Source organism: Sebastes umbrosus, chromosome 8 (assembly GCF_015220745.1).
Source record: "Sebastes umbrosus isolate fSebUmb1 chromosome 8, fSebUmb1.pri, whole genome shotgun sequence".
In the NCBI taxonomy this organism is placed as follows: domain Eukaryota; kingdom Metazoa; phylum Chordata; class Actinopteri; order Perciformes; family Sebastidae; genus Sebastes; species Sebastes umbrosus.
The window spans coordinates 24,156,368-24,178,379 of record NC_051276.1 but is presented as its reverse complement, the minus strand read 5'-3'; the positions used below and the strand labels follow the sequence as shown (position 1 = coordinate 24,178,379).

At 39.7% G+C, this 22,012-nt stretch overlaps 2 protein-coding genes across 3 annotated transcripts; both read left to right on the top strand.

The window, feature by feature from the left end:
• Positions 1–1,863: 1,863 nt before the first annotated feature.
• Positions 1,864–10,442, top strand: lgi3 (leucine-rich repeat LGI family, member 3). Its single transcript, XM_037777374.1, has 9 exons — positions 1,864–2,512; positions 4,046–4,117; positions 4,761–4,832; positions 6,314–6,385; positions 7,367–7,438; positions 7,699–7,868; positions 8,936–9,100; positions 9,199–9,289; positions 9,558–10,442. The coding sequence occupies exons 1-9, from the start codon at positions 2,310–2,312 to the stop codon at positions 10,285–10,287; spliced, it is 1,647 nt and encodes a 548-aa protein (XP_037633302.1). The 5' UTR covers positions 1,864–2,309; the 3' UTR covers positions 10,288–10,442.
• Positions 10,443–14,066: 3,624 nt separating this feature from the next.
• Positions 14,067–20,595, top strand: chmp7 (charged multivesicular body protein 7). 2 transcript variants are annotated; one of them, XM_037777376.1, is made up of 10 exons: positions 14,067–14,564; positions 15,960–16,131; positions 16,946–17,131; positions 17,272–17,405; positions 18,359–18,407; positions 18,494–18,613; positions 18,710–18,808; positions 19,403–19,460; positions 19,552–19,680; positions 19,869–20,595. In XM_037777376.1, the coding sequence occupies exons 1-10, from the start codon at positions 14,320–14,322 to the stop codon at positions 19,922–19,924; spliced, it is 1,248 nt and encodes a 415-aa protein (XP_037633304.1). In that variant the 5' UTR covers positions 14,067–14,319; the 3' UTR covers positions 19,925–20,595. The 2 variants fall into 2 exon arrangements, with proteins under 2 accessions (XP_037633304.1, XP_037633303.1); XM_037777375.1 differs by having other exon boundaries at positions 14,070–14,564; positions 19,552–19,785.
• Positions 20,596–22,012: the final 1,417 nt, after the last annotated feature.

Below are 22,012 nucleotides of genomic sequence, written 5' to 3'. Positions count from 1 at the left end.
GAGCTTTTCCTCTTTTCCTCCATCAAGATAATGCTTTTTATTTGATTTCATAGCTTACGGTAGGCGCACATCAGAGAACATGAGACTATGACTGGAAGAAAGAAAGAATACTAATGGAAAAACTAAATCAATTAATTGAGGTTATTTATTGTCTGAATAGTTATTGTCTGCTTTTTTTTAAATTAGTACAAAAACTGGTGGATCACATGTTTTGAAACTAAATGCTGTATCCCTGCTGCCTGTCTGGGTTGGGTACAATGTGCTGAGACCTGGACAGACAGTGTGTCGCAGGGTCTCTTTGCTTGTGACAACAGAGTCGTTGTGAGGGAAGACTGGTAATGCCTGGCACTGAGGCTGCAGCCCTGCCAGTGGCCATTCAGCCAGTCGCCTGCCCTGGATCGGCTTTATTTTGTGGCCAACAGCTCCCTCTGGTGTCATGAGCCTGAGTCACAGGGCAGAGTGTTATGTCTTGTATCTGCTTCTTATCTGCTGTTTGTGCATGCAATAATTCAAGGCAAGAAAGCACAGTTTCATTCTCACACATTGTGCTTCTGATGGCATTAATGCAAAAACAGTCATGAGCCTGTGAAAACGATTGTCTGTCTTCTGTGGTTGTGACGTCTGAGAAAATAACCCCAGATTATGTCATCAGGGTTCTCTCAGATTGGAATTCAAATTTTTAATAGAAAGTTCGTGTTACAAACTGGAGGAGGAAGTTTGAGAGATGTGGATTTACCAGGCAGGGAGGGTCAAGGCCATATAGACTGTAGCCTTTATAAGAAATGGACGTAGTGACGTTACCCATTGGTTTGTGGACTCACGTTTTTAAGCCTCGAGCAAAGAATAAAGAAACAAACTATTTATTATGGACTGAAAATGCATATTCTATTTATAATATTTTTATTGTTCAACACAGGCCATTTTGGTAGAGACATTAAATATGACAATAGAGTAGAAATAATTTTGTTTTACTTATGTACGGCACTTTGTAGGTGGATGTTTTACTGCCGCCCGGTAGTCGCTTTCAGTCAACAATGGCGGACGGATAGCTTTCCTACTGGGCGCTGATGTTGCAATGGAATGAACAATTGACTTTCACTTCTTGGCAATACATGTTCTTCGCGAGAGGGTGGAGCTAAGTACAACAGAACACTTGAATTAGACATTTTTAGGCAACCAAAAGGTTTATAATTAACCTTCAGGAACTGAAAACACACTGTGAAAGAGTAAAAGTTGTAAGACGAAACCATGGACAACTCCCAGACTGGACAACGCCATAGTAGCGACCTGTCAATCACAATGTAGCCACGCCCTAAAGTATACCCTGCTTTATGGTCTATTTGACTCTAAATGGGACCATAATTTACTAAATGAACATCATGCTGTATTGAAGAAGACTTGAAACTAGCGATTGAGACCATAAACTCATGTTTACAATGTTTACTGAGGTAATAAATCAAGTGAGAAGTAGGCTCATTTTCTCATAGACTTCTATACAATCAGACTTCTTTTTGCAACCAGAGGAGTCGCCCCCTGCTGGCTGTTAGAAAGAATGCAAGTTTAAGACACTTTTCTGGTACAGCACTCATGTACTTTGTTAAGCATTTGGTATTCAAATTGACTTCATCAATAGGTTCTGCTTCTCTGTGTGTACTCTCATACTTTGAGAAAGCCTCAGCACTGGTTACTGTTTAAAGCTGCCAGACTACAAACACCCTCCCACACACACAGCCGTTGACACATGGATGCATGCACACACATTTTTCCTCGCATCCTCGATGCCTCCTTGTCTGCTCTCATGACTGCAGCAGCTTGACATGACTTCACGCCTGATAAGAGCTCCACAGAACATGGCAGTGTAATCTTCCATCAGGACTGACCCAACCTCTTCACCCCTCTCTCTCTCCCTCCCTGCTGCTGTTGTTCTGAGTTTTTTTTTGCGTGTGCGATAGTAAATAATTCACTGTCAGCTGTGCTGCCTACAGGTCCTAGTGCGGAGAAAGCTCGTCATTCCTGCAGTGTGCACTCTGGCAGCTGCTCTGGGGAGAGACAGAGAGAAAGATTGCACAGATCCGAGGAAGCTGCAGAGCACCCACACCCACCGAGGATACACGGGACTACACTCACTCCCCTCCTCCCTCCCATCCTCTCTCTCTCACCCATCCTCTCTTGCTCATGCTCAACTCTGCACTCAGCATTATCAGAGCTGCTGGGGCTGTAGGCAGGCTGACCATCCCCTCTCAACAAGCCACTGAGGAGAAACTTCAAGAAGCTCATCCACTTAACTCCCCTTTCCATCCTGCCCAAGGATGCTGGAGCTCGGACAGAGATGGACGAGGCTGATCTGCTTGTCGCTTCTGTGCCTGTGCCTCTGCCTGCCGAGGGAATCAAGTGCCAGGAGAGCCCCCAAGATACCCCGCTGTCCTTCGACCTGCTCCTGCACCAAAGACAGTGCCTTCTGTGTGGATACCAGGGCTATCCCCAAGAGCTTCCCCCCTGGAATCATCTCTCTGTGAGTCCAACATCTGTGTGTGTCTGTGTGCTTTTCACTCACCAAAAGCATCTTTTCATAACCTGTTTGAAGTGTGAGCATTATGCAGGCTGGTACAGATGGCCACATCACTGATGTCACCCTCCGTTATGTAACGATGCGTGAATCCCCTACTTGTCTTTTAATTACCTCAAAGTGAATATAGGTATGTTGCCAAGTGATGTTTTCTTGATGCAGTGTGTCTTTGCAGAGAGATGTACACCAGACAGCATTACATACTGCTAATAATGTCCTCTTTACTGTACCTATATGCTGAACTTAGTTGATGGAGCACAGCAGTAACATCCCGTCGAGCTCCAGGGAGGAATACTAACAATAGATCTCGCTGCAGGAGACCTGCTGCTCCTCTGAGAGATCTAATCTTGAAGAGAGTTCAGCTCAATAAATGGAGCACATGTAATGAAATGGAAACCTTAACACGTGATGGGGGAAGGTTATGTTTCGCTGAGATGGTTACAAGCTGCCCCCTTTTATGTGACATTGACCCCCATCGCCTGTGGATTGAATATTGAGTCGAGGGAATTCCAGAGCACAGGCTGGTGGAAGTGCCCTCATTTTACAATAGAGAAGAAGTAAAGAGGGAACTTTTGTGGCCTGGTTTTGAAAAGATTTAGCCATACTTGATATTTAAACTGCAAGGACGGCCATGTCCCGAGAGAAGAAATACAAAAATATACAGTCAGTGTTGTGAATAAACATTTTCCACCATGAAACACATGAAGTCACTCTTCTACACAGGGAAGGCTTAAGGCATAGGTCATATAGGCGATCGCCTAGGGTGCCACCTTCTGGGGAGCTCTGGTCACCCTCTTATAAAAATAAATTAATAAAAATTGAAATAAAAATTTTCCGCATTGAGGTAACAAATGAACAAATAAATAAAGAAAGACAGAAATACACTTTTCACTCCCGTAACTCTCGTTGTAGTGAAACTGACTAAACACTTTTAAGCCAACGATATCTGGGACCAATTGTTTACTTACAGTTTATTAAACAGCTTTATTGAATACTCAATTCTGATTGGTCAATAACAGCATTCTACGGTCTGTTATTTCTTTATAACAGACCGTTGCTATGTATAACAGACCGTTGCTATGGGCGCAGTTCTGATCTTGGACTCTGGCGGACCGTTTTTGTGTCAAATTATTGATTTCTTAAGTAAGTAGCCGTGTAATAAGCGGGATAATGTACAGCTAGTAGGTCATTGTTGTGAAATAAACCCCTTCAGGGTGATGCATTGCCCTGTCAGGATTTATTTCACAACAATGACTGGCTCGCTGTTCATTATCCCTTACATGATAAATACAGTTTTTTATGAAAATAGAAATCTAAAGTTTTGTCTTAAAATCACTGTGATGTCTGATGTGTATTGCGGTTTATGGGGCTTGGGTTAGGGTTACCTCCAAATTCAAATTTTGCGTAGGGCACCAAAAGCGCCAGAGGCTGCCCTGCTTCTACACATCTGATGATAACTGATGTTGTTTGTCTGAACAGGACGATGGTGAACGCGGCCTTTACTACGATCCCAGAGGGAGCTTTCTCACACCTTCATCTACTGCAGTTCCTGTGAGTGTCCCGAAACCACAACAGCGCACTTTCACAACTTTTAAACATCATAAACTCTTAACTGAGTATCTGTCCCACAACCAGTTCACACTTCACACTTGTCCCTGTTTAAAAATACAGTTGCAACACTTAGTCACACGTATGTTTTCACACAGCCGATATTTTATAGCACACGCAGACAGCTTTTGTTTTGCATTGACAATGAAAGTGACTTCAGCTACTAGAAATGAATGGTTATTGAAAACAGTGGTGACATAGCAGTAATGAGAGTAAAGTGGCTCTGTATCACTGTCATTGCCAATCACTGACTCCCTTCAGTTCTGCTCTGCCAAACAAAGGGACATTTATCCACTCAGATGCAATCATGAGTGTGTGGTCACGTCCGTGTGTGTGTGTGTGTTTTTGTGTAGCTCTGTGTGTGTTTGTGTAATTTCCAAATGCATTTGTGTTTATATTGAATTAGCTTTGAATGTTTTACTGTTTTTATGAATGCATTGTATCCACTTCTTTAAAAAGCATCTCTAAATTATCCCAGAGACAAACGGAAATAGTTATTTTTATATAATAAAGTGTCAGTCGGTTTCTAGCTTCAGTTAAACATGTACCAGATTATCTATATGGCATTGTTGCTTCCTTTTTGCAGGCTCTTGAACTCCAACACATTCACCATGGTTGCCAATGATGCCTTTGCTGGCCTGTCTCACCTGCAGTACCTGTAAGTGTCACACTTAAATGTGTGTACTTCAAAAATGAATTTAACCAGTCTTTTAACTTGCTGTTTTTTGGTGCACCTGATTTTTGAAAATATTGATAAAATGTTCTTATACTACTGTTGGCTACATGTACTCACAAAAAACATTTGCTCAAGGAACAGTGAACAAAGTAATACAGTGCAGTACAATGCCAACATTTTCCTGGCAACTGGGCTTGTTTAGCAAAAGTTACATAAGCTCACTTTAAAACAAAGTTTTCAGCTGATTTTTAGTTCTGCACTCCTTTCTTTCTCGTTTTTGTTTTCACTTTTGTGAATGATTAATTACAGTCTGTCTAGGTAGCTTTATTATTCCGTAAAGTGAATAGACTTAACCTCAAAGCTGCACTGTAAGATTTCAGGATTGGACTCTGCAGTATGGCAAAGAATGCCAAAAGTAAAACTGAAGATAAATCTTCCTACGACAGCGAGCACACTGCCTCTATAGGATGATAAAGCTGAATATGCCATTCTGTGAATTGATGGGCTTTAGAAAGTAGTTAGCTGATGGCTCGGAGCGTGCAGCTCTCCGTGATGGCCGTGCCTCAGGCTTCTCGCTGTGTGGCTTTGGCTGCAGCCCAGCCATCAGGCCTCTCTGCATCACTGCCTCTACCGTCACTACCCGCCGTGAATGCTAATAAAGTCACACTTTCATATCTAGCCACCTCCAAAGAGGCTGCACATGCTGTTTGTCCTCGACTATCAATAGACAAAACACAGACAGGATGGGATCAAATGATGCTGACATGCAGACCTTTGTAATATTCACTGCTCTCAGTGTTATTTCAAAGGCATGAAATTAGCTTTTTACCATCGAAAGTCATTATTTTTTTACTTTTTTCTTTGCAGTTAAAATTGTATTAGTCAATAGGATCTATCAAATACAAAATAATACAATATTTATCTGTATTGTCGCTTTTTCATTTGTTGTCAACTCAGACTTTTTCCTCAAAATAGACAAGCTGTTATCTTTTGATTGTAAGTTTAACCAGATGCAGATTCAGGGCTGTCTTAAGGCACTAAATTGTAGTGAAACTAGATAAACGCTTTTAAGCCAACAATATCAGGGACCAATTGTTTATTTATATTATAATGAATACAGTTATTTATGAAAATAAAAATCCAAATTTTTATCTTAAAACCATCGTGATGTCTGATGAGTGTTGCCGTTTACGGGGCTAGGGTTAGGGTTATGTGAGGTTGAACCCTCCCCTTCTCTTCAACAAAGGAAATTGCACCTAGGGAACCAAAAGGGCTCGAGTCGGCCCTGTGCAGACTGTGTTATTACTGACATAATTGCTGCTTACAGTCACACTCCTATTGTGTCCTGCACTGACAATGCAGCCTCCATACTTTCCAAGCAAGCATGTCATCTATTATACTGGCTGAATTTCAGAGGTTGTGACATCACTGTGTGACATGTGAGTGGTTTGTTCTCTCCTCAGGTTCATTGAGAATAACGACATCCAGGCTCTCTCAAAGTATACCCTCAGAGGACTCAAATCCCTGACTCATCTGTGAGTATTTTGTTGAGCTAATAAGATGGAGAAACTCCATCTACCATATGTCACTTTGCACAATAGACTATCTGATGAAGCTAAAATAGGTACTGTATGTTTCAAAACCCAAACTAGGGCTGTCAAAGTTTACGCGATAATAACGCAAATTTGTTTTAATGCCACTAATTTCTTTAATGCATTAACGCAACTTACGTTTTTTTAAGTTGTAATGGGCTCACTTTTTAAAGCTACAAGTGAAGATACTGGCATTATATGACACTAAAACACCTAAGGAATCCATTGGTACCAACCATGTCATACTAGCTTGTTGTGAAGGAGGCTAAATAATGCTCCAAACTTATGCTAAATTTTGCTGAGGAAAAACTGGCTTGGCCATTTTCAAAGGGATCCCTTGACCTCTGACCTCAAGATATGTGAATGAAAATGGGTTCTAGGGGTACCCACGAGTCTCCCCTTTACAGACATGCCTACTTTATGATAATCATGCAGTTTGAGGCAAGTCATAGTCAAGTCAGTACACTTACAGCTGTTGTTGCATGTTGGGCTTGAGTTTACCATGTTATGATTTGAGCATATTTTGTATGCTAAATGCAGTACCTGTGAGGGTTTCTGGACAATATTTGTCATTGTTTTGTGTTGTTAATTGATTTCCAATAGTAAATATATACATATATTTACATAAAGCAAGCATATTTTCCCACTCCCATGATGATAAGAGTATTAAATACTTGACAAATCCCCCTTTAAGGTACATTTTGAACAGATAAAAAATGAGTGATTAATTTGCGATTAATCATGATTAACTATGGACAATCATGAGATTAATCGCAATTAAATATTTTAATCGATTGACAGCCCTAACCAGAACATTTTAAAAAGATTCGGAAAGAATAGAGACAATGTTTCTTTAGTGATAACATAAAATACAAGCAAGACATAATAATAACTATGTATTCTCATGTTCTGTTTTTTTTTCAGATCTCTCTCAAACAACAACCTGCAGATGCTGCCAAGAGATCTCTTCAAACATCTAGACATCCTCACAGATTTGTAAGTGAGCCTTCACTGAAATAAAAACAGTATCTTGACAACCCGAGAGCTTTGACCCCATAATCTGTCACTACAAAACACTGGTCTGCTGGGGTTCCCTGAGGGTTTAGTGGGCTACCACACTCGTGTCCAAAAACCGTCTGGCTCGAGTGTGTGTGTGTGTGATTTGTATCTGAGACAAACCACACATTTGTCTGTTTTTTTTCCTTCCAGTGTATTCTAAACTGACATATTATCTCTCTTCCCTATCTGTTACTCAGAGACCTGCGGGGGAACTCTTTCCGCTGTGACTGTAAAATCAAATGGCTGGTAGACTGGATGGAGAAGACCAACACTTCTGTTCCTGCTATCTACTGTGCCAGCCCCTTTGAATTCCAGGGACGAAGAATCCACGACCTCGCACCACGAGACTTCAACTGCATCACCGCAGGTTTCACTTCATCTCTATAGAAACATTTTGGTGGAGCCAAGACTAGGACTGTCGCGGGATGAAGGAATTTCCCCTGCTCTGACAATGATTGGCTCAACAGTGCGATGTGCAATATTATTGCCTTTTTTTTTTGCAAATTACTTAGTTTATTCAGATTTTAGTGGTGTTTATTACACGGCTTTGTTGAATACTCAATTCTGATTGGTCAGTCACCGTTGCTATGGGCACAGTTCTGATGTCGGACTCTGGTGGACCGTTTTTGTGTAAAATTATTGATTTCTTAAGTAAGTAGCCGTGTAATAAGCAGGATAATGTACAGCTAGCAGCTCATTGTTGTGAAATATACCCCATCAGACACCTGCCGCATCGCCCTGTCTGGGTTTATTTCACAACAATGACCGGCTCGCTGTACATTATCCCTTACACAAATAAGCTCTATTGATAGGCTATTATTACGTATATTCTTGCTTTTTGAAACTAATTAAATAGAACACAGAAGGGCAACGAGGTGCAGCGCTTTTTTTCAGCTGAGATGCTTTGGTAGCGTCTGGTTGCTATGATACGGAATACCTGCAGAAGTAAAAATATCGGCACAAGGTAGCGTACTTGCTCTGGATGAAGGGAAGGCTGAAGCACGTAGGGAGAGAAGACGGACCCGCCGGTATATGTGTATTCATTTCTCGTACGAACTTTTCACTTTTAACCTACATGTAGGATGTGACGGTTGGTCTTTGTGGTATTTTTCCCGCCCCTCCACCATTGTGATTGGACGGCTGGGTAAAAAGTGAAACGAGCGTAGCGTTTTACCCAAAGTTGAACGATTTTTCAGAAAAAATATCATACGTGCAGCTGTCAGAGTAGAATAGACGCTCAGCGCCTCGTTGCTCCCATTGTAAAGAATTAAAAAGAAAACGTGAACATAGCGGTTGTGGCGGTTGTTTGCCATCCACTATAGTTGGCTTGTCATTAACACGTTATTGCAATATTACAATTATTGCGACAGGCCTAGTCATGATATACCTTCTTGATTTATAAGTATTGTAATGCTGTGTTGTCTTCCCACATAGATTTTGCCGTTTATGAAACCTTCCGTTTCCACTCCGTGTCGGTGGAGTCCTATGAGTTCAATGAAGATCAGTTTGTGGTCTTTGCTCAGCCCGATTCAGGTTTCTGCACCTTGTATGTGTGGGACCATGTGGAGATGATCTTCAGGAATTTTCATAACATTACCTGTAAGTTTCCGGCTAAGAAAGCAAAAATATTGTACCATTCTGTGTTTAAAAATTGATTATCCTAACGGCGTTTCTGCTTCTTTGTATCTCTCTTGCAGCTCGCTCCGCTGTGTACTGCAAACCAGTGGTGATAAGCAACAGTCTTTACATGGTTGTTGCTCAACTTTTTGGTGGATCTCATATCTACAAGTAAGACTTTCAATCTGATCTTGCAAACAGCTAGGGACCTGTTGAAAAAAACCCAACACAACCTTAAAAAAATAGCGTGACATTTTAGGAAAGATTCGCCTTGTTGTCGAGAGTTAGATGAGAAGATTGATACCCGTTTGTGTGTTGAGAGTGGTTTCAATCTTCTCATCTAACTCTCGGCAAGAGAGCCACTAAGCGTATTTCCCAAAATATAATTTAATTTGTGAAAAGCTTTAGGAATACTATGAAAAGCTTCTTGTTATCACAGGTGGGAAGAGGACCCGCAGCGCTTTGTGAAGATCCAAGATATTGACACCACTCGCGTGAGGAAGCCCAACTTCGTGGAGACCTTCCAGCTGGATGAAGAGTGGTACTTTGTAGTAGCAGACAGCTCCAAGGCAGGCTCCACCAGCATTTACCGCTGGAACAGCAACGGCTTCTACACCCACCAGTCCCTCCATCCGTGGCACCGGGACACCCATGTGGAGTTCCTCGATGTCGGGGGAAAGCCTCACCTCATCCTCTCCAGTGCCTCTCAGCCGCCGGTGGTTTACCAGTGGAACCGAGGCCAGAAGCAGTTTGCTTTCTTCTCCCAAATCACAGAGCTCGCAGATGTGCAGATGGTTAAGCACTTTTGGGTGAGGAAAGTTCTTTACCTTTGCCTCACGCGCTTCATAGGTGACTCCAAGATCCTCCGCTGGGAAGGGCAGCGTTTCATAGAGATCCAGACTCTTCCCTCTCGGGGCTCGATGGCAGTGTATCCTTTCACGGTGGGCCTCCGCCAGTACCTCATTCTCGGAAGTGATTTCTCCTTCTCCAGAGTATACCTGTGGGACGACCTCACTCAGCGCTTTCAGCCCTTCCAGGAGCTCAACATGAGAGCCCCGCGAGCGTTCAGCTTGGTATCCGTCGACAACAAGGACATAATGCTGGCCGCCAGCTTCAAAGGCAACACCCTGGCCTATCAGCACCTGGTGGTGGATCTCAGTGCCAAGTAGACATGCTGCAGTCGGAGCGAAAGGAGCGGTTTCTAAGCATTTATCAACACGTGCCAAATAAATGAAAGACTGCGAAATGTTTAAGCCATGTAACTAAAGGTCTGCTGTTTCACCTGATGTTATAAGCGAGGCAACTAATTAAATGATTAATCTATTTTTATGCACTATCCCTTAACATCTGAATGAAATAATGTGATGATACACAGCATCAGTAACATGCCAACGTAAGTGTCATGTCACTGCTGCATTACTGCTTCTGTTCTGCCAACCATAGGCCAGTTTTTCAAAGGTATTATATTGTACTAATATGATGTGCATGTGCATCGACTGAATTATTCACTGGATGAGACTGGATATTCTAACTGACTGTAAAACTATGAAGGTTTTTTAAGTTACACAGTGTAGTTAATCTGTGTAGCATTTTGCATGACACGGTACAAATAATATAACTATGTAAAACAAGCAATACTCACCATTTGCAATACTTAAAATTCTTAATTATGTTTATCTTTATATATGAGATAGCCTTAAATTTGTTTTGGATTTGATGTTCATTATGCAATAATAACATACATAGGATGAGAGCCGGCCTGAGGCATGAGCAAACTAAGCGAGGGGCCCAAAAAGTAACCAAAAATGTGAACCTACTATTGCTCTTTAGAATTTAAGTTTTTAAAGATATTATCCTCGATTTATCATAGCTCCCAAATCCCCAAATGTCTCCAGGCAGTGGGATTTTTGGGGAAATGAGAGAACATTTGAAGGCACTATAGCAATCTTGGGGATTATAACTATCAACGAATTTGCGAGGTGTTTGGGGAGCTATAACAAGATCACATAATGTTTAAGTTATAAAAGGTTCTAATCCTTTCCTTTGTTTTTTTTTAATGTACAGTAGGGCTGCACGATTTTGAAAAAAATATCTGTGATTATTATTGGGATTATTTTGACTGATATTGCAATTGCGAAATGATTTGCGATATTAGAGGAGCTGATCATTTTTACAGCTTTATTCTCATTTTCATTTAAAAACCTATTAAAATGATTATGGTGAGAATATGATGTGTAGGCCAGGACCTCTCTGCAGCACCACAATATTTAATTTAAGATGGTATTTTGACACACATTTCACCTTTAACAAATATTGCGATTTCCTCATCCTGCGATTTGAAAATTGCATTCAGCCATATTGCGATTTCGATAACATTTTGATTAATTGTGCAGCCCTAAAGTACAGTCACAAACTGTATTTAATTGTTGCTGTGTTCATTTGCACATGGAAGGGCGGGTGGGACGGGGGTATGATTAAATCCAGTTTATGGCCCCTATGAAGTCCTGTGTCCTGTCTTATGTGGTTAGTAGTTTCTCTTGTATTGCAGTACAAATGAGTCCTAAAAAAATGGTGTACTGTTTAGCTGTAAAATGAGAAAGTTTGCTTTCTGGCTGGTGGGCGGTGCTTGGTATTTCCTCAACTGATCTCAACATGGCTGCTGGGTCACAAACTTTCTCATTTTACAGCTAAACAGTACACTACAAGATGTTTCTGAAAACATTTGAGGAGAGAAATAGGCATTACAGTAACAGAATATTGATTCATATTTGACTAACGCTGCCTAGTTTGACCGTTTGATCGGAGTTTGTCAGTGATTGACAGCTGCGCAGACAGCAGGCTCCAGCTCGGCTCTGATTGGTTGTTTTCCTCCGGTCTGTGAAATCTTGCAGATGCCGTTAGGAGCACATGATTTTTTTTCAGATTACCTGTCTCATGCACTACTGTCAGAATATTTTTTAATCATATTTGCTCCAATTCTACCTACTGCAGCTTTAAAGGTCCCATATTGTAAAAAGTGAGATTTTCATGTCTTTTATATTATAAAGCAGGTTTAAGTGCTTTATAAATACTGTTAAACTATCAAAGCGCTCAATATACGGAGAAATACACACAGCTCGCATTCAGAAATTGTGCGTTTGAAACAAGCCGTTAGGATTTCTGTCCATTTGTGATGTCACAAATATACAATATATATAGATCATCACACGGTTTTAAACATAAACATTCTAAATGTGTCCCAGTTTATTTCCTGTTGCAGTGTATGTGAATAACATCAGCTAACAGGAAGTAAACAAAGACCCAAACTGTTGCCAGGCAACGCAATTCTGTTGCAATTCCATTGAAATGCACTAAAACCATGGATGTATTAAAAGAACTGGATACAGTGTTGGAGGCGGGGCTCCGGTCATTCCTATGAGTTGCTCATTGGCGCATGAAGCCTAAATGGCTCGACTTCCGTCTGGAAAAGTACCTGTATCTTGGCGGCTCATGGGCAACTGGGACATGCGCAGTAGCGTCCGCTCGGTCACATGACTCGGTCACAGGGTTCCAACGTCACGGTCTGGGTCTCACTCACATGAACGGAGGAAGGGAAATAACTCTGGATTCGGCTATTAGTGCATTTTACAACATTAAAAACTTATTTTTTTAAATAAGGGCTATTAGAGTGTTGGGAAGTTTATTCACCTCAAAAAAAATTAATTAGCCGCTGAGTTACAGACGTCTCTTTCCCAATGTAAGTCTATGGAAAAAAAGTCTTTTGGGGCCCAACGGCATCACGTGACTGACACGGAAGTTGCAGTACCGCAGTTTGGCCACTACGAAAGTCCGGATCATCAACCGGAGCACTTCCTGGGGGCTTGACTAAAACGGAGCGTTTCAGACAGAGGGTAAATACAGGTATATTCAGGCAGACAGTATGAGGAAAATAAAGTTGTTTTTTAACATCACAGAATGTAAACATGTTCTAGTAGAAACACAAAATAGTATGAACCTGAAAAGGAGCATAATATGGGACCTTTAAAGGGACTGTTTGTAACTTTTTAAGCGTATAAATGTAGCGGGTCAGCACACATGCGCGCTCGCATATGCGTGTTCGCGTGTAGCCGCTGTACCCTCCTCCTCTGCCTGCTCGCCTTCACTCAGACAGCGCGCGTTCTCGATCAGCTCGCTCCACCTCTAGACGTGAACACGCGCTCACTCCACACTGCAGAAGAGTTAGTTTAGCTCTGAGAATATCTAGTGAATGTAGAGTGGACGTTTGTGCAGAAATAAATGCTGCAGCTCCTCCAGACCAACAGAGGTTTCCCGTGTCTTGTGAAGTGACGGAGCTCTACAGAGATTTACGTTGTCTTCTCGTTACCAACCGGGTGCCGGTGTCTCCTCTGCTCTCTCTGGCTGCGGGCGGAGAGAGCAGGGAGACACGCTGCAGAGCCCCGCTGCCTCAGCCTGCACTTAATCAGGAAAAGCCAACACTAAGATCAGATCTAAATCATGTTCATGGAGAGACCTTCGTCTGGTCAGCTAACATTACTGCCAAGCAGCTGAAATATAGAGTGATATTGTGGTTTTAGCTGACGTGTGTCGCCTCACTGTTTTGAGCGATGCTCGTTCATGTATATTGAGAGCGAGCAAGCGCGAGCCCGACGCTGACTTTCGTTGATTTCACGGCCACAGGTGTCGCTGTTAAGAAGCATTTCTGAAAGTTACAAATAGTCCCTTTAACTATTCGAGATCAATGCCTAAATTCAATAATCTCGCGAGAGTTACCCCGCCACTACCCTGTTAGTTGCAGAGATGCGCATAAAGGGCGCAATCTCAACGTTCGTGAGCAGCTTTATATAGGTGCGTTTGCTTTGTTGCACAGGGTGTCCCACACGGGCGGAGTTTGACACATTTGCTTTCTGAACACATATCACCGCTTTCTCGCGCCGCTCTGAGTTATAAAACGCGCGCTGACCATGATGTGTTGTTGATATGTGAGACGTTAGCTCGTATTTTTGCCAGAAAACTGAGCACATCATGGTGAAGAAGAAGTTGTTTTGATAGCTGGCAGCGACATTTCCCCTTAACAGACGATCTTTTATCTTAAATGTCGTTAACGTTAAGTGATAATAGTTGTTTCTGGTAGCAGTGAGAGCAGCTAGCTAGTGGTAGTTGTCTGTCTTGAGGCATAACAAGCAGCACACAGCTCAGAGAGAATGGCCTTGCCACCTGAGTGGGACGACGACGAGCGGATGAACTTCATGTTCTCTGACTTCAGTGAGAACCGAGATGTGAACACGACGGACTGGGACAGTAAGATGGACTTCTGGACCTCTCTGGTGGTTAGAGGCTGCAGGGACCGAGGTGCTGTGTGTGTCAGCCTGCAGGAGATGAACAAATCCTTCAGGAGGAAAGAGAAGTCTCCACTGGGCTTGAAGACTGTCATCCAGTCCATGGCCAGGTAGCTACACTGTTGTGTCAGACAATTCAATTCAATGTGCTTTATTGGCATGACTGTCAGGTGAACAATATTGCCAAAGCGTCAATTCAATAATACATAAATAATAATAAAAACAAAAACATATATAAACAATTCTTTAAGCAAATTACAATATATAGATATATATATTTAAAAAGAACATGCATGTAAATGGAAGAAAACAATAAATAAGTAATTAATGCTTGTTGTGACAATAAAACAAATAAAAAACAATTAATAACTATATATTGCAATATCAAAGGATAAATGTAAAAAACAACAAAATAAAAACAACAAAAATGTATATTCGTATGTACAATTATTTAAGCAAATTACAATATATAGATATTTAAAAAGAACATGCATGTAAATGGAAGAAAACAATAAATAAGTAATTAATGCTTGTTGTGACAATAAAACAAATACAAAACAATTAATAACAATATATTACAATATCAAAGGATAAATGTAAAAAACAACAAAAAAGAACAAAATAAAAACAACAAAAATGTATATTCGTATGTACAATTCTTTAAGCAAATTACAATATATAGATATTTAAAAAGAACATGCATGTAAATGGAAGAAAACAATAAAGAAGTAATTCATGTTTGTTGTGACAATAAAACAAATAAAAAAAAATTAAAAAAAATAATAACAATATATTGCAATATCAAAGGATAAATGTAAAAAAACAACAAAAAACTAAAAAACAAACAAAAAAAAACCCATGAAGTAGAGGAGTAAATAAAAGGCAGAGTGTGAGTTACATCAATTATGTGTTGTTGTTGTTGTGGTTGTCTCTCAGGCTGTGACATGTACCTCTCTCAATTTTCAATTAAATTCAATTTGCTTTATTGGCATGACTGTCAGGTGAAAAATATTGCCGAAGTGTCAAGAACAAAACAAAAACATATATATATATATATATATATACAATTCATTAAGCAAATAATAATATACATAAAAACAATTAATGTTTGTTGTGTCAATAAAACAAATAAAAAACAATTAATAACAACATATTGCAATATCAAAGGATAAATGTAAAAACATGAAGTAGAGGAGTAAATAAAAGGCAGATTGTGAGTTACATCTATTATGTGCTGTTGTTGTTGTTGTTGTCTCTCAGGCTGTGACATGCACTGACATATCCTGCAGCTTCTATGGCGATGACACTATTTTCTCCAAGTAGATGTTGTATTTTATTTTGGTCAGAGAGGGAATCAAAATCTTGGATTTAATTTTTGTAAAGAATTGTTTCCTAATTTCTTCATATGTGCTACATTGTAGCAGGAAATGTTGCAGCAGTCTCTCTCTGCTGACTTTTACTGTCTTATCTGCTGGGTCAATATGTATTTTAACTTTTTTTGCCAGATGTGGGAAGATCCAGAGGGAGTCCGAGTTTGCTGCCAATGTGGACTGTGGCTGGCTGTCCTGGGGTGTTGGTCTGCTGCTTGTAAAACCTCTGAAGTGGACCTTCTCCACTCTGCTGGGAAGCAACCGGGTGCCTTTGGAGGAGTCCTTTGTTGTCATTGAACTAGTGAAGGTGTGTTTAGCTCAGTGTTGTTTCCTGGTGTGATTTAGAGGCACTACAATGCAGTATTATCCTGATACAGACAGGAGACATGTTTTTTTGATTGTTTAATGTATTTTTTTCTTCTTGCAGTAATATGCCATGCATTACATTTATTTAAATTTTCCTTCAGTTTTTGCTACAGATGTCCAGGACAACACTTTGATACAAATTAATGATCTAAATTAAATATAGTAAGAAAAAAAAAAAAAGAAAAGAAAAAAATTAAATATAGCATGCATCTGAATAAAAACAGAAACATGCAAACTAGTGTGTGGAGTACTGTACTGACACGGGTAACTTTACTTTGAACTAGGAATGTCAATCGATTAAAATACTTAATCGCAATAAGTCGCAGTTTTTATTTGTTCAAAATGTACCTTAAAGGAAGATTTATCAAGTATTTAATACTCTTATCAACATGTGAGTGGACAAATATGCTTGCTTTATGCAAATGTATGTATATATTTATTATTGAAAATCAATTAACAACACAAAACAATGACAAATATTGTCCAGAAACCCTCACAGGTACTGCACTTCGCATAAAAAATCATTATTATCTCGTTAACTTTGACAGTCTTACTTTTAAGGTCAACTTGGAACTATGCTGAATGGTTTCTCTGTCACTATCTCTGGTACTTTAGTCAGACAATAAATAAGATAAGATAAGGAAATTGCAAATGTCCCCACAGCGGGACTAATAAAGGAATATCTTATCTTATCTTAAATGTTATTGTGGCAGCTGTTGGATACAAATCTATACGAATTATCTTTTGTTTTCCAGGAGAAAGCAGCAGAATTACTCAAGGTGTACCGGAGCAGTGAATTTGCAAGCCGCTCCATCCTGTCATTTCAGGAGCTCTGTACTCTCTCCTCTCATGTCTGTGCTGATGAGAGCACACTGTGCATGGCTCTCCTGCAGCTGCAGAGGGACAAGCAAGTGACCGTCTCATTGCACGATGGCGAGAAGGTAAACAAACTGCTAATTCAAAAAGAGGCACTTTTTGCACAAGTTATCTTTCACGATGAAGCCTGTTGAGAGATAGTTTATCCTCTGACTGCCGGTGTAATATTTTATGTTTCAACTGTCTTCATGTGTCTTCTTTACAGATTGTCAAGTTTTGTCAGGTTGAGCAAGATCACGTTTGCCCGGTCAGCGATGTGGATATGGGCATCTACCAGCTGCAGCGCAGTGAGAAGCTGCTGGGAGAGCGGGTGGAGAAACTGGGCCTTGAGGCTGACAAGTACGTCAACTGAAATATGAACTTAAACTAGAAATAGAATTAGTATTGATTGATATTTGATTGACAAAGAAGATGGTACTATTATTGTAGACAATTACATTTACGGTATGTGATTTAGTCATTAAAGGGTAACTTTGGTATTTTTCAGCCTGGATCCTATTTTCCCATGTTTTTGTGTGACTAATAGCAACAACAATTTCTGAAATTGGTCCAGTATTGAGGGGGAACGCTGTACACGGCAGCTCACAGACTGCAATGTAATCCTTTCGGGGCAAGCTGACACCGTCATTTACGTCCACTAAAAGTGATTGGGTTTGTCATGACAGGCTCTGATTGTTATTATAAGTGTTGTGTTGGAGTACTGAAAGCGTAGCTTAGTGTTATCTGAAAGATTTACAATGTCATGGCTGAATATTTAGATGATTTCAACAATGTTGATGAGGTCTTTGAATTCGTTGGTCGCCCGTATTTATTTGAACCAGAGTATACATATATTCAGATTTCACAATGAGACTTCTCCTTGAGCGGGACTTGGACACAATAACAAACAGACCGGAACAAGATAAAGAAAATGTTTTATTTCTCTGTAGGGTCCTTTCCATAATGTTGTCAGACACTTATAATAACAATCTGAGCCTGTCTATGGCAAAAACAAGCACTTTTAGCGGACGCAACATTACATTGACGCTGCGCACTTTCCCTCACAGCTTGTTCTGCTGCTGCCGGTTGTAACGTTCTTCCTCAATATTGGACCAGTTTCACAAATTGTTGTCGCCATTGGTCATTAGACACAAAAACATGGGAAAATAGGGTCCAGATTGAAAATACCGAAGTTACCCTTTTTGTTCCAGATGTGAAATAACCAGTATTATGTGTACAACTTGATTTTACATGGTTCTGAAAGTCAGACATTCTCGTGATTATTACTAAAGCTTTGCATTGTCTAAGTGCAGGTGCAAAGAAGAAGCAAGGGTACTGCTGCGGGAAGGGAAGAAATCACAGGTACTAATAATATTTAACTGAAACATTTGCACAACCAAATGTTATAGCACTGGATTCAGTGTTAATATTCACTGTCTTTCCCACAGGCACTGAGGTGTTTAAAAGGCCGCAAAAGGGTAGAAAAGAGAGTGGACAGTTTGTTTGCCAAACTGGAGTCCATCAGAGGAATCCTGGACAGAATAGCCCAGTCACAGACTGATAAGATGGTAAGAGGCAGAATGAACATCAACACTCTTTCTGTGTAGTTATCTGTAACCAAGTTTGTTGTCGGTATTACAAGTGTGTACTGAACATGTTTGCAGGTCATTCAAGCATATCAGGCCGGAGTGTCGGCCCTGAGACTCTCTCTTAAGGATGTGACTGTGGAACGTGCCGAGAGCCTTGTGGATCAAATCCAGGAGGTACACTAGCTGTTTATTCACAGACAATTAATTGTATATTTTTAGCATTTTAATTGAATCTTACACTTAAAGCAGCAGTGGGTAGAATTGGAGCAAATGGAGGAAAACAACCAATCAGAGCCGAGCTGGAGCCTTGCCGTCTCTGAGCAGCTGTCAATCACTCGCGAATTCGGATCAAACAGTCAAACTAGGCAGCGCTGATCAAATATGTTTGAGATATTGTAATATAAAATATTAGGTGAGAAATAGGCGTTACAGTAACAGAATATTGATTCATATTTGATCAGCGCTGCCTAGTTTAACCATTTGATCGGAGTTCGTGAATGATTGACAGCTGCCTCCATTGAATGAACAGCCAATAGGAACGCTCTCTCTGAAATGACCTGTGATTGGCCAAAGTCTTCCATCACAGGCTAGATTTTCTAAACCCTGAAACAGAGCCATGAGGAGGTGCAGAAGTCGAGTTTTCTCTCAGAACACTTGAATTACAATATGCTTAAAGGTTATAATGGCATTTTTGCCCAATGATGCCAAAAGCATTTTTCCTACCCCCACTTTAAACATCTTACTGTATCTTTTCTATGATTTAACCAGTTATGTGACACTCAAGATGAGGTGAACCAGACTATATCCAGTGGCGTGATCAGCGGAGGTATGCCATACTGTCAGTGCCATATCTTTAATACATTATATGTATGAATATCAAGGAGATCTAAGTTTGTCATGTTTTTTTTTTTTTGTAGATGAAGACATGGATGAGTTGGAGGAGGAATTAAAATCTCTGTTGGACGAGTCAAAGCCGGATTCAGTCTCAGGTTTCCCCGAAGTTCCAACAAACGGTCTGCGGCCCTCCGGGGAGCCGAGCCTTCCAGGTACTGACCTGCTCAGCTCTCTGCCCGCCGTTCCTTACAGACGCTTGGATATTACCGATGAGCAGCTGGAGGAGGAATTAAATCAGTTAACCCTTACAGATTCAGGTTTCTACTTCTCTCTTTTTTTCCTCTATTGGACTGTAAAATAAATGTCTTGAAGTAACACATGGTCACTTCTCTCTGTCCAGGTTTTCAACAGAAGAAAATGACATCGCCTGCCAAGAGATTAGAGCCTGCACAGTGACGGCACAGACGAAACATGGCAAGTTTAAAGCTCTGCATCAACATATCAGACTGTATCTCTTAAACATTTTCTGTGAGCCAGAGTTCATAGAAGTAAAAGAAAGTACTGAAGAACTACATTAGCAACTGCTTAATCATAATTGTAAGAGTTTTAAAATCAATATCAGGATGAAAACAAGGCACTTTCCTTTATATATGAAAATAAAAATGCCTTTTCTTTGGAGGCATGGACTTTTGAAATATGTTTTCTTTTGTAAATTGACATGATTTTCAACTTGAAAGCGTTTAGATCTGCTCTGCCATCACGGTCTGAAGGCTCTCAAGGCATAAGTGAACCTATTAACAGTTTAAAATATGCTCTATATTAAACTGAGCGACTAGGAATGCTTTTAATTTGTGTGGTATTTTTGAGAGTGTGAACAAGTATATTTGTCGTATGTAGTGTGTTAATTGATGTCTTTAAATGTCCCTCGTTGACAGTCCTGTAAAATTCATTAAGTGGCCTTTTTGAACTGTAAATGTGAAACTGAAAGTAAAGAGAATATTATGCCAAATGATTTAATCAGTAAGTATATTTAGTCTCACTGCAACATACCTGTGGGGACTGAGAAGCCTATCTTAAGTGAGTTTAACCAAATATGTTTCCCAAAATAAACTTTATTTTAATCACTTGTCTGTCGTTGTGGTATTTATATGTCAGTGTCATTCTCTGTGTTCGAAGCAGACCTAAAATGATTACTCTTTTTCCCAGGGGTGACACCACACCTTATGAGGTCTGGGAGACTTGTGTTCCTGGGCCTGTGTTATTTTCAACCTGCCAAGGAGATGTACATAGAAGTAGAAGGCTAGTGAGAAGGCACCCATTATTTTTAGATACCCCTACCAGAGGCAAAGTGTATAGAAGCAAAGAAGCGAAACTCTGGTGGCCACTAGATGGTGCTGTTGTAGCACTACCACTATTTTGTACTTTAAATGCCAGTGAGTCCATAGCTATGAATGTATAAGAAAGAGAGAGGTCTGTAAATCAGAGGATAATTGTGGCTGAGGTAAATCAACTTCCCAGTATGAACACTTAAATAGCACTCATTTAAATCATTATGTCCTAAAAGTTGTAAAATTAACTAATGGCTGAATCCAGTTGCCAATTTAATTTTTCGACATACTATAATATGACTTTATTTTTTGACATACTATTCTATGACTTTTAAAAAAAAATTTGCATGCTATACTACGACTTTTTTTTTTTTTTTTTTCGACATACTATACTGACTTTTAAAAAAAAATTCGACATACTATACTATGACTTTTTTTCGACATACTTTTTCAACATACTATAATATGACTTTTGAATTTTTCAACAAACTAAACTATGACTTTTTTTTCAGCGTACTATACTTTGACTTCATTGTTTAAACATACTATACTATGACTTTTTTCAACATACTATACTATGACTTTAAATTTTCCGTCATACTATAATGACTTTTTTTATTTTTTTTCTACAAACTACACTGACTTTTTTTAATTTCGACATGCTATACTATTATTTTATTTTCTCGAAATACTACAGTGTGACTTTTATTGACATACTATACTATGACTTTTTTTTCGACATACTATACTATGACTTCATTTTCTTCGACATACCATGACTTAATTTTCTTCGACATACTATACTGTGACTTTTTTTTGTTCGACATGCTATACTATGACTTTTTAAAATTTTTCGACATACTATAGTTTTTTTTTTTTTTTTCCAACATACTATAGCCTACTATGATTTTATTTTGTCAACATACTATACTATGATTTTATTTTGTTGACATACTACAGTGTGACTTTTATTGACATACTATGATTTTGTTTCATTTTTTCGACATACTAGACTGAGTTTTTGTTTTTTTTCGACATGCTATACTATGACTCTTTAAATTTTTTCGACCCACTATACTATTTTTTTTTTTGACATACTATACTATGACTTTTTTTTATTTTTTCAACATACTATACTAGGAGTTTTTTTTGGGTTTTTTTGACATATTATACTATGACTTTTTAAAAAAAGTTTCGACATCTTTTTTCGACATAC

What these genes read in the sequence shown, in the direction of transcription:
- chmp7 (XM_037777375.1), top strand. Translation starts at nt 14,320, where the DNA reads ATGGCCTTGCCACCTGAGTGGGACGACGACGAGCGGATGAACTTCATG. An exon ending in CTGGGCCTTGAGGCTGACAA is followed by an intron (nt 17,406 to 18,358) that starts GTACGTCAACTG and finishes GTCTAAGTGCAG; the next exon opens with GTGCAAAGAAGAAGCAAGGG. An exon ending in GTTAACCCTTACAGATTCAG is followed by an intron (nt 19,786 to 19,868) that starts GTTTCTACTTCT and finishes CTCTCTGTCCAG; the next exon opens with GTTTTCAACAGAAGAAAATG.
- lgi3 (XM_037777374.1), top strand. Translation starts at nt 2,310, where the DNA reads ATGCTGGAGCTCGGACAGAGATGGACGAGGCTGATCTGCTTGTCGCTT. An exon ending in CTCAAATCCCTGACTCATCT is followed by an intron (nt 6,386 to 7,366) that starts GTGAGTATTTTG and finishes TTTTTTTTTCAG; the next exon opens with ATCTCTCTCAAACAACAACC. An exon ending in GAATTTTCATAACATTACCT is followed by an intron (nt 9,101 to 9,198) that starts GTAAGTTTCCGG and finishes TCTCTCTTGCAG; the next exon opens with CTCGCTCCGCTGTGTACTGC.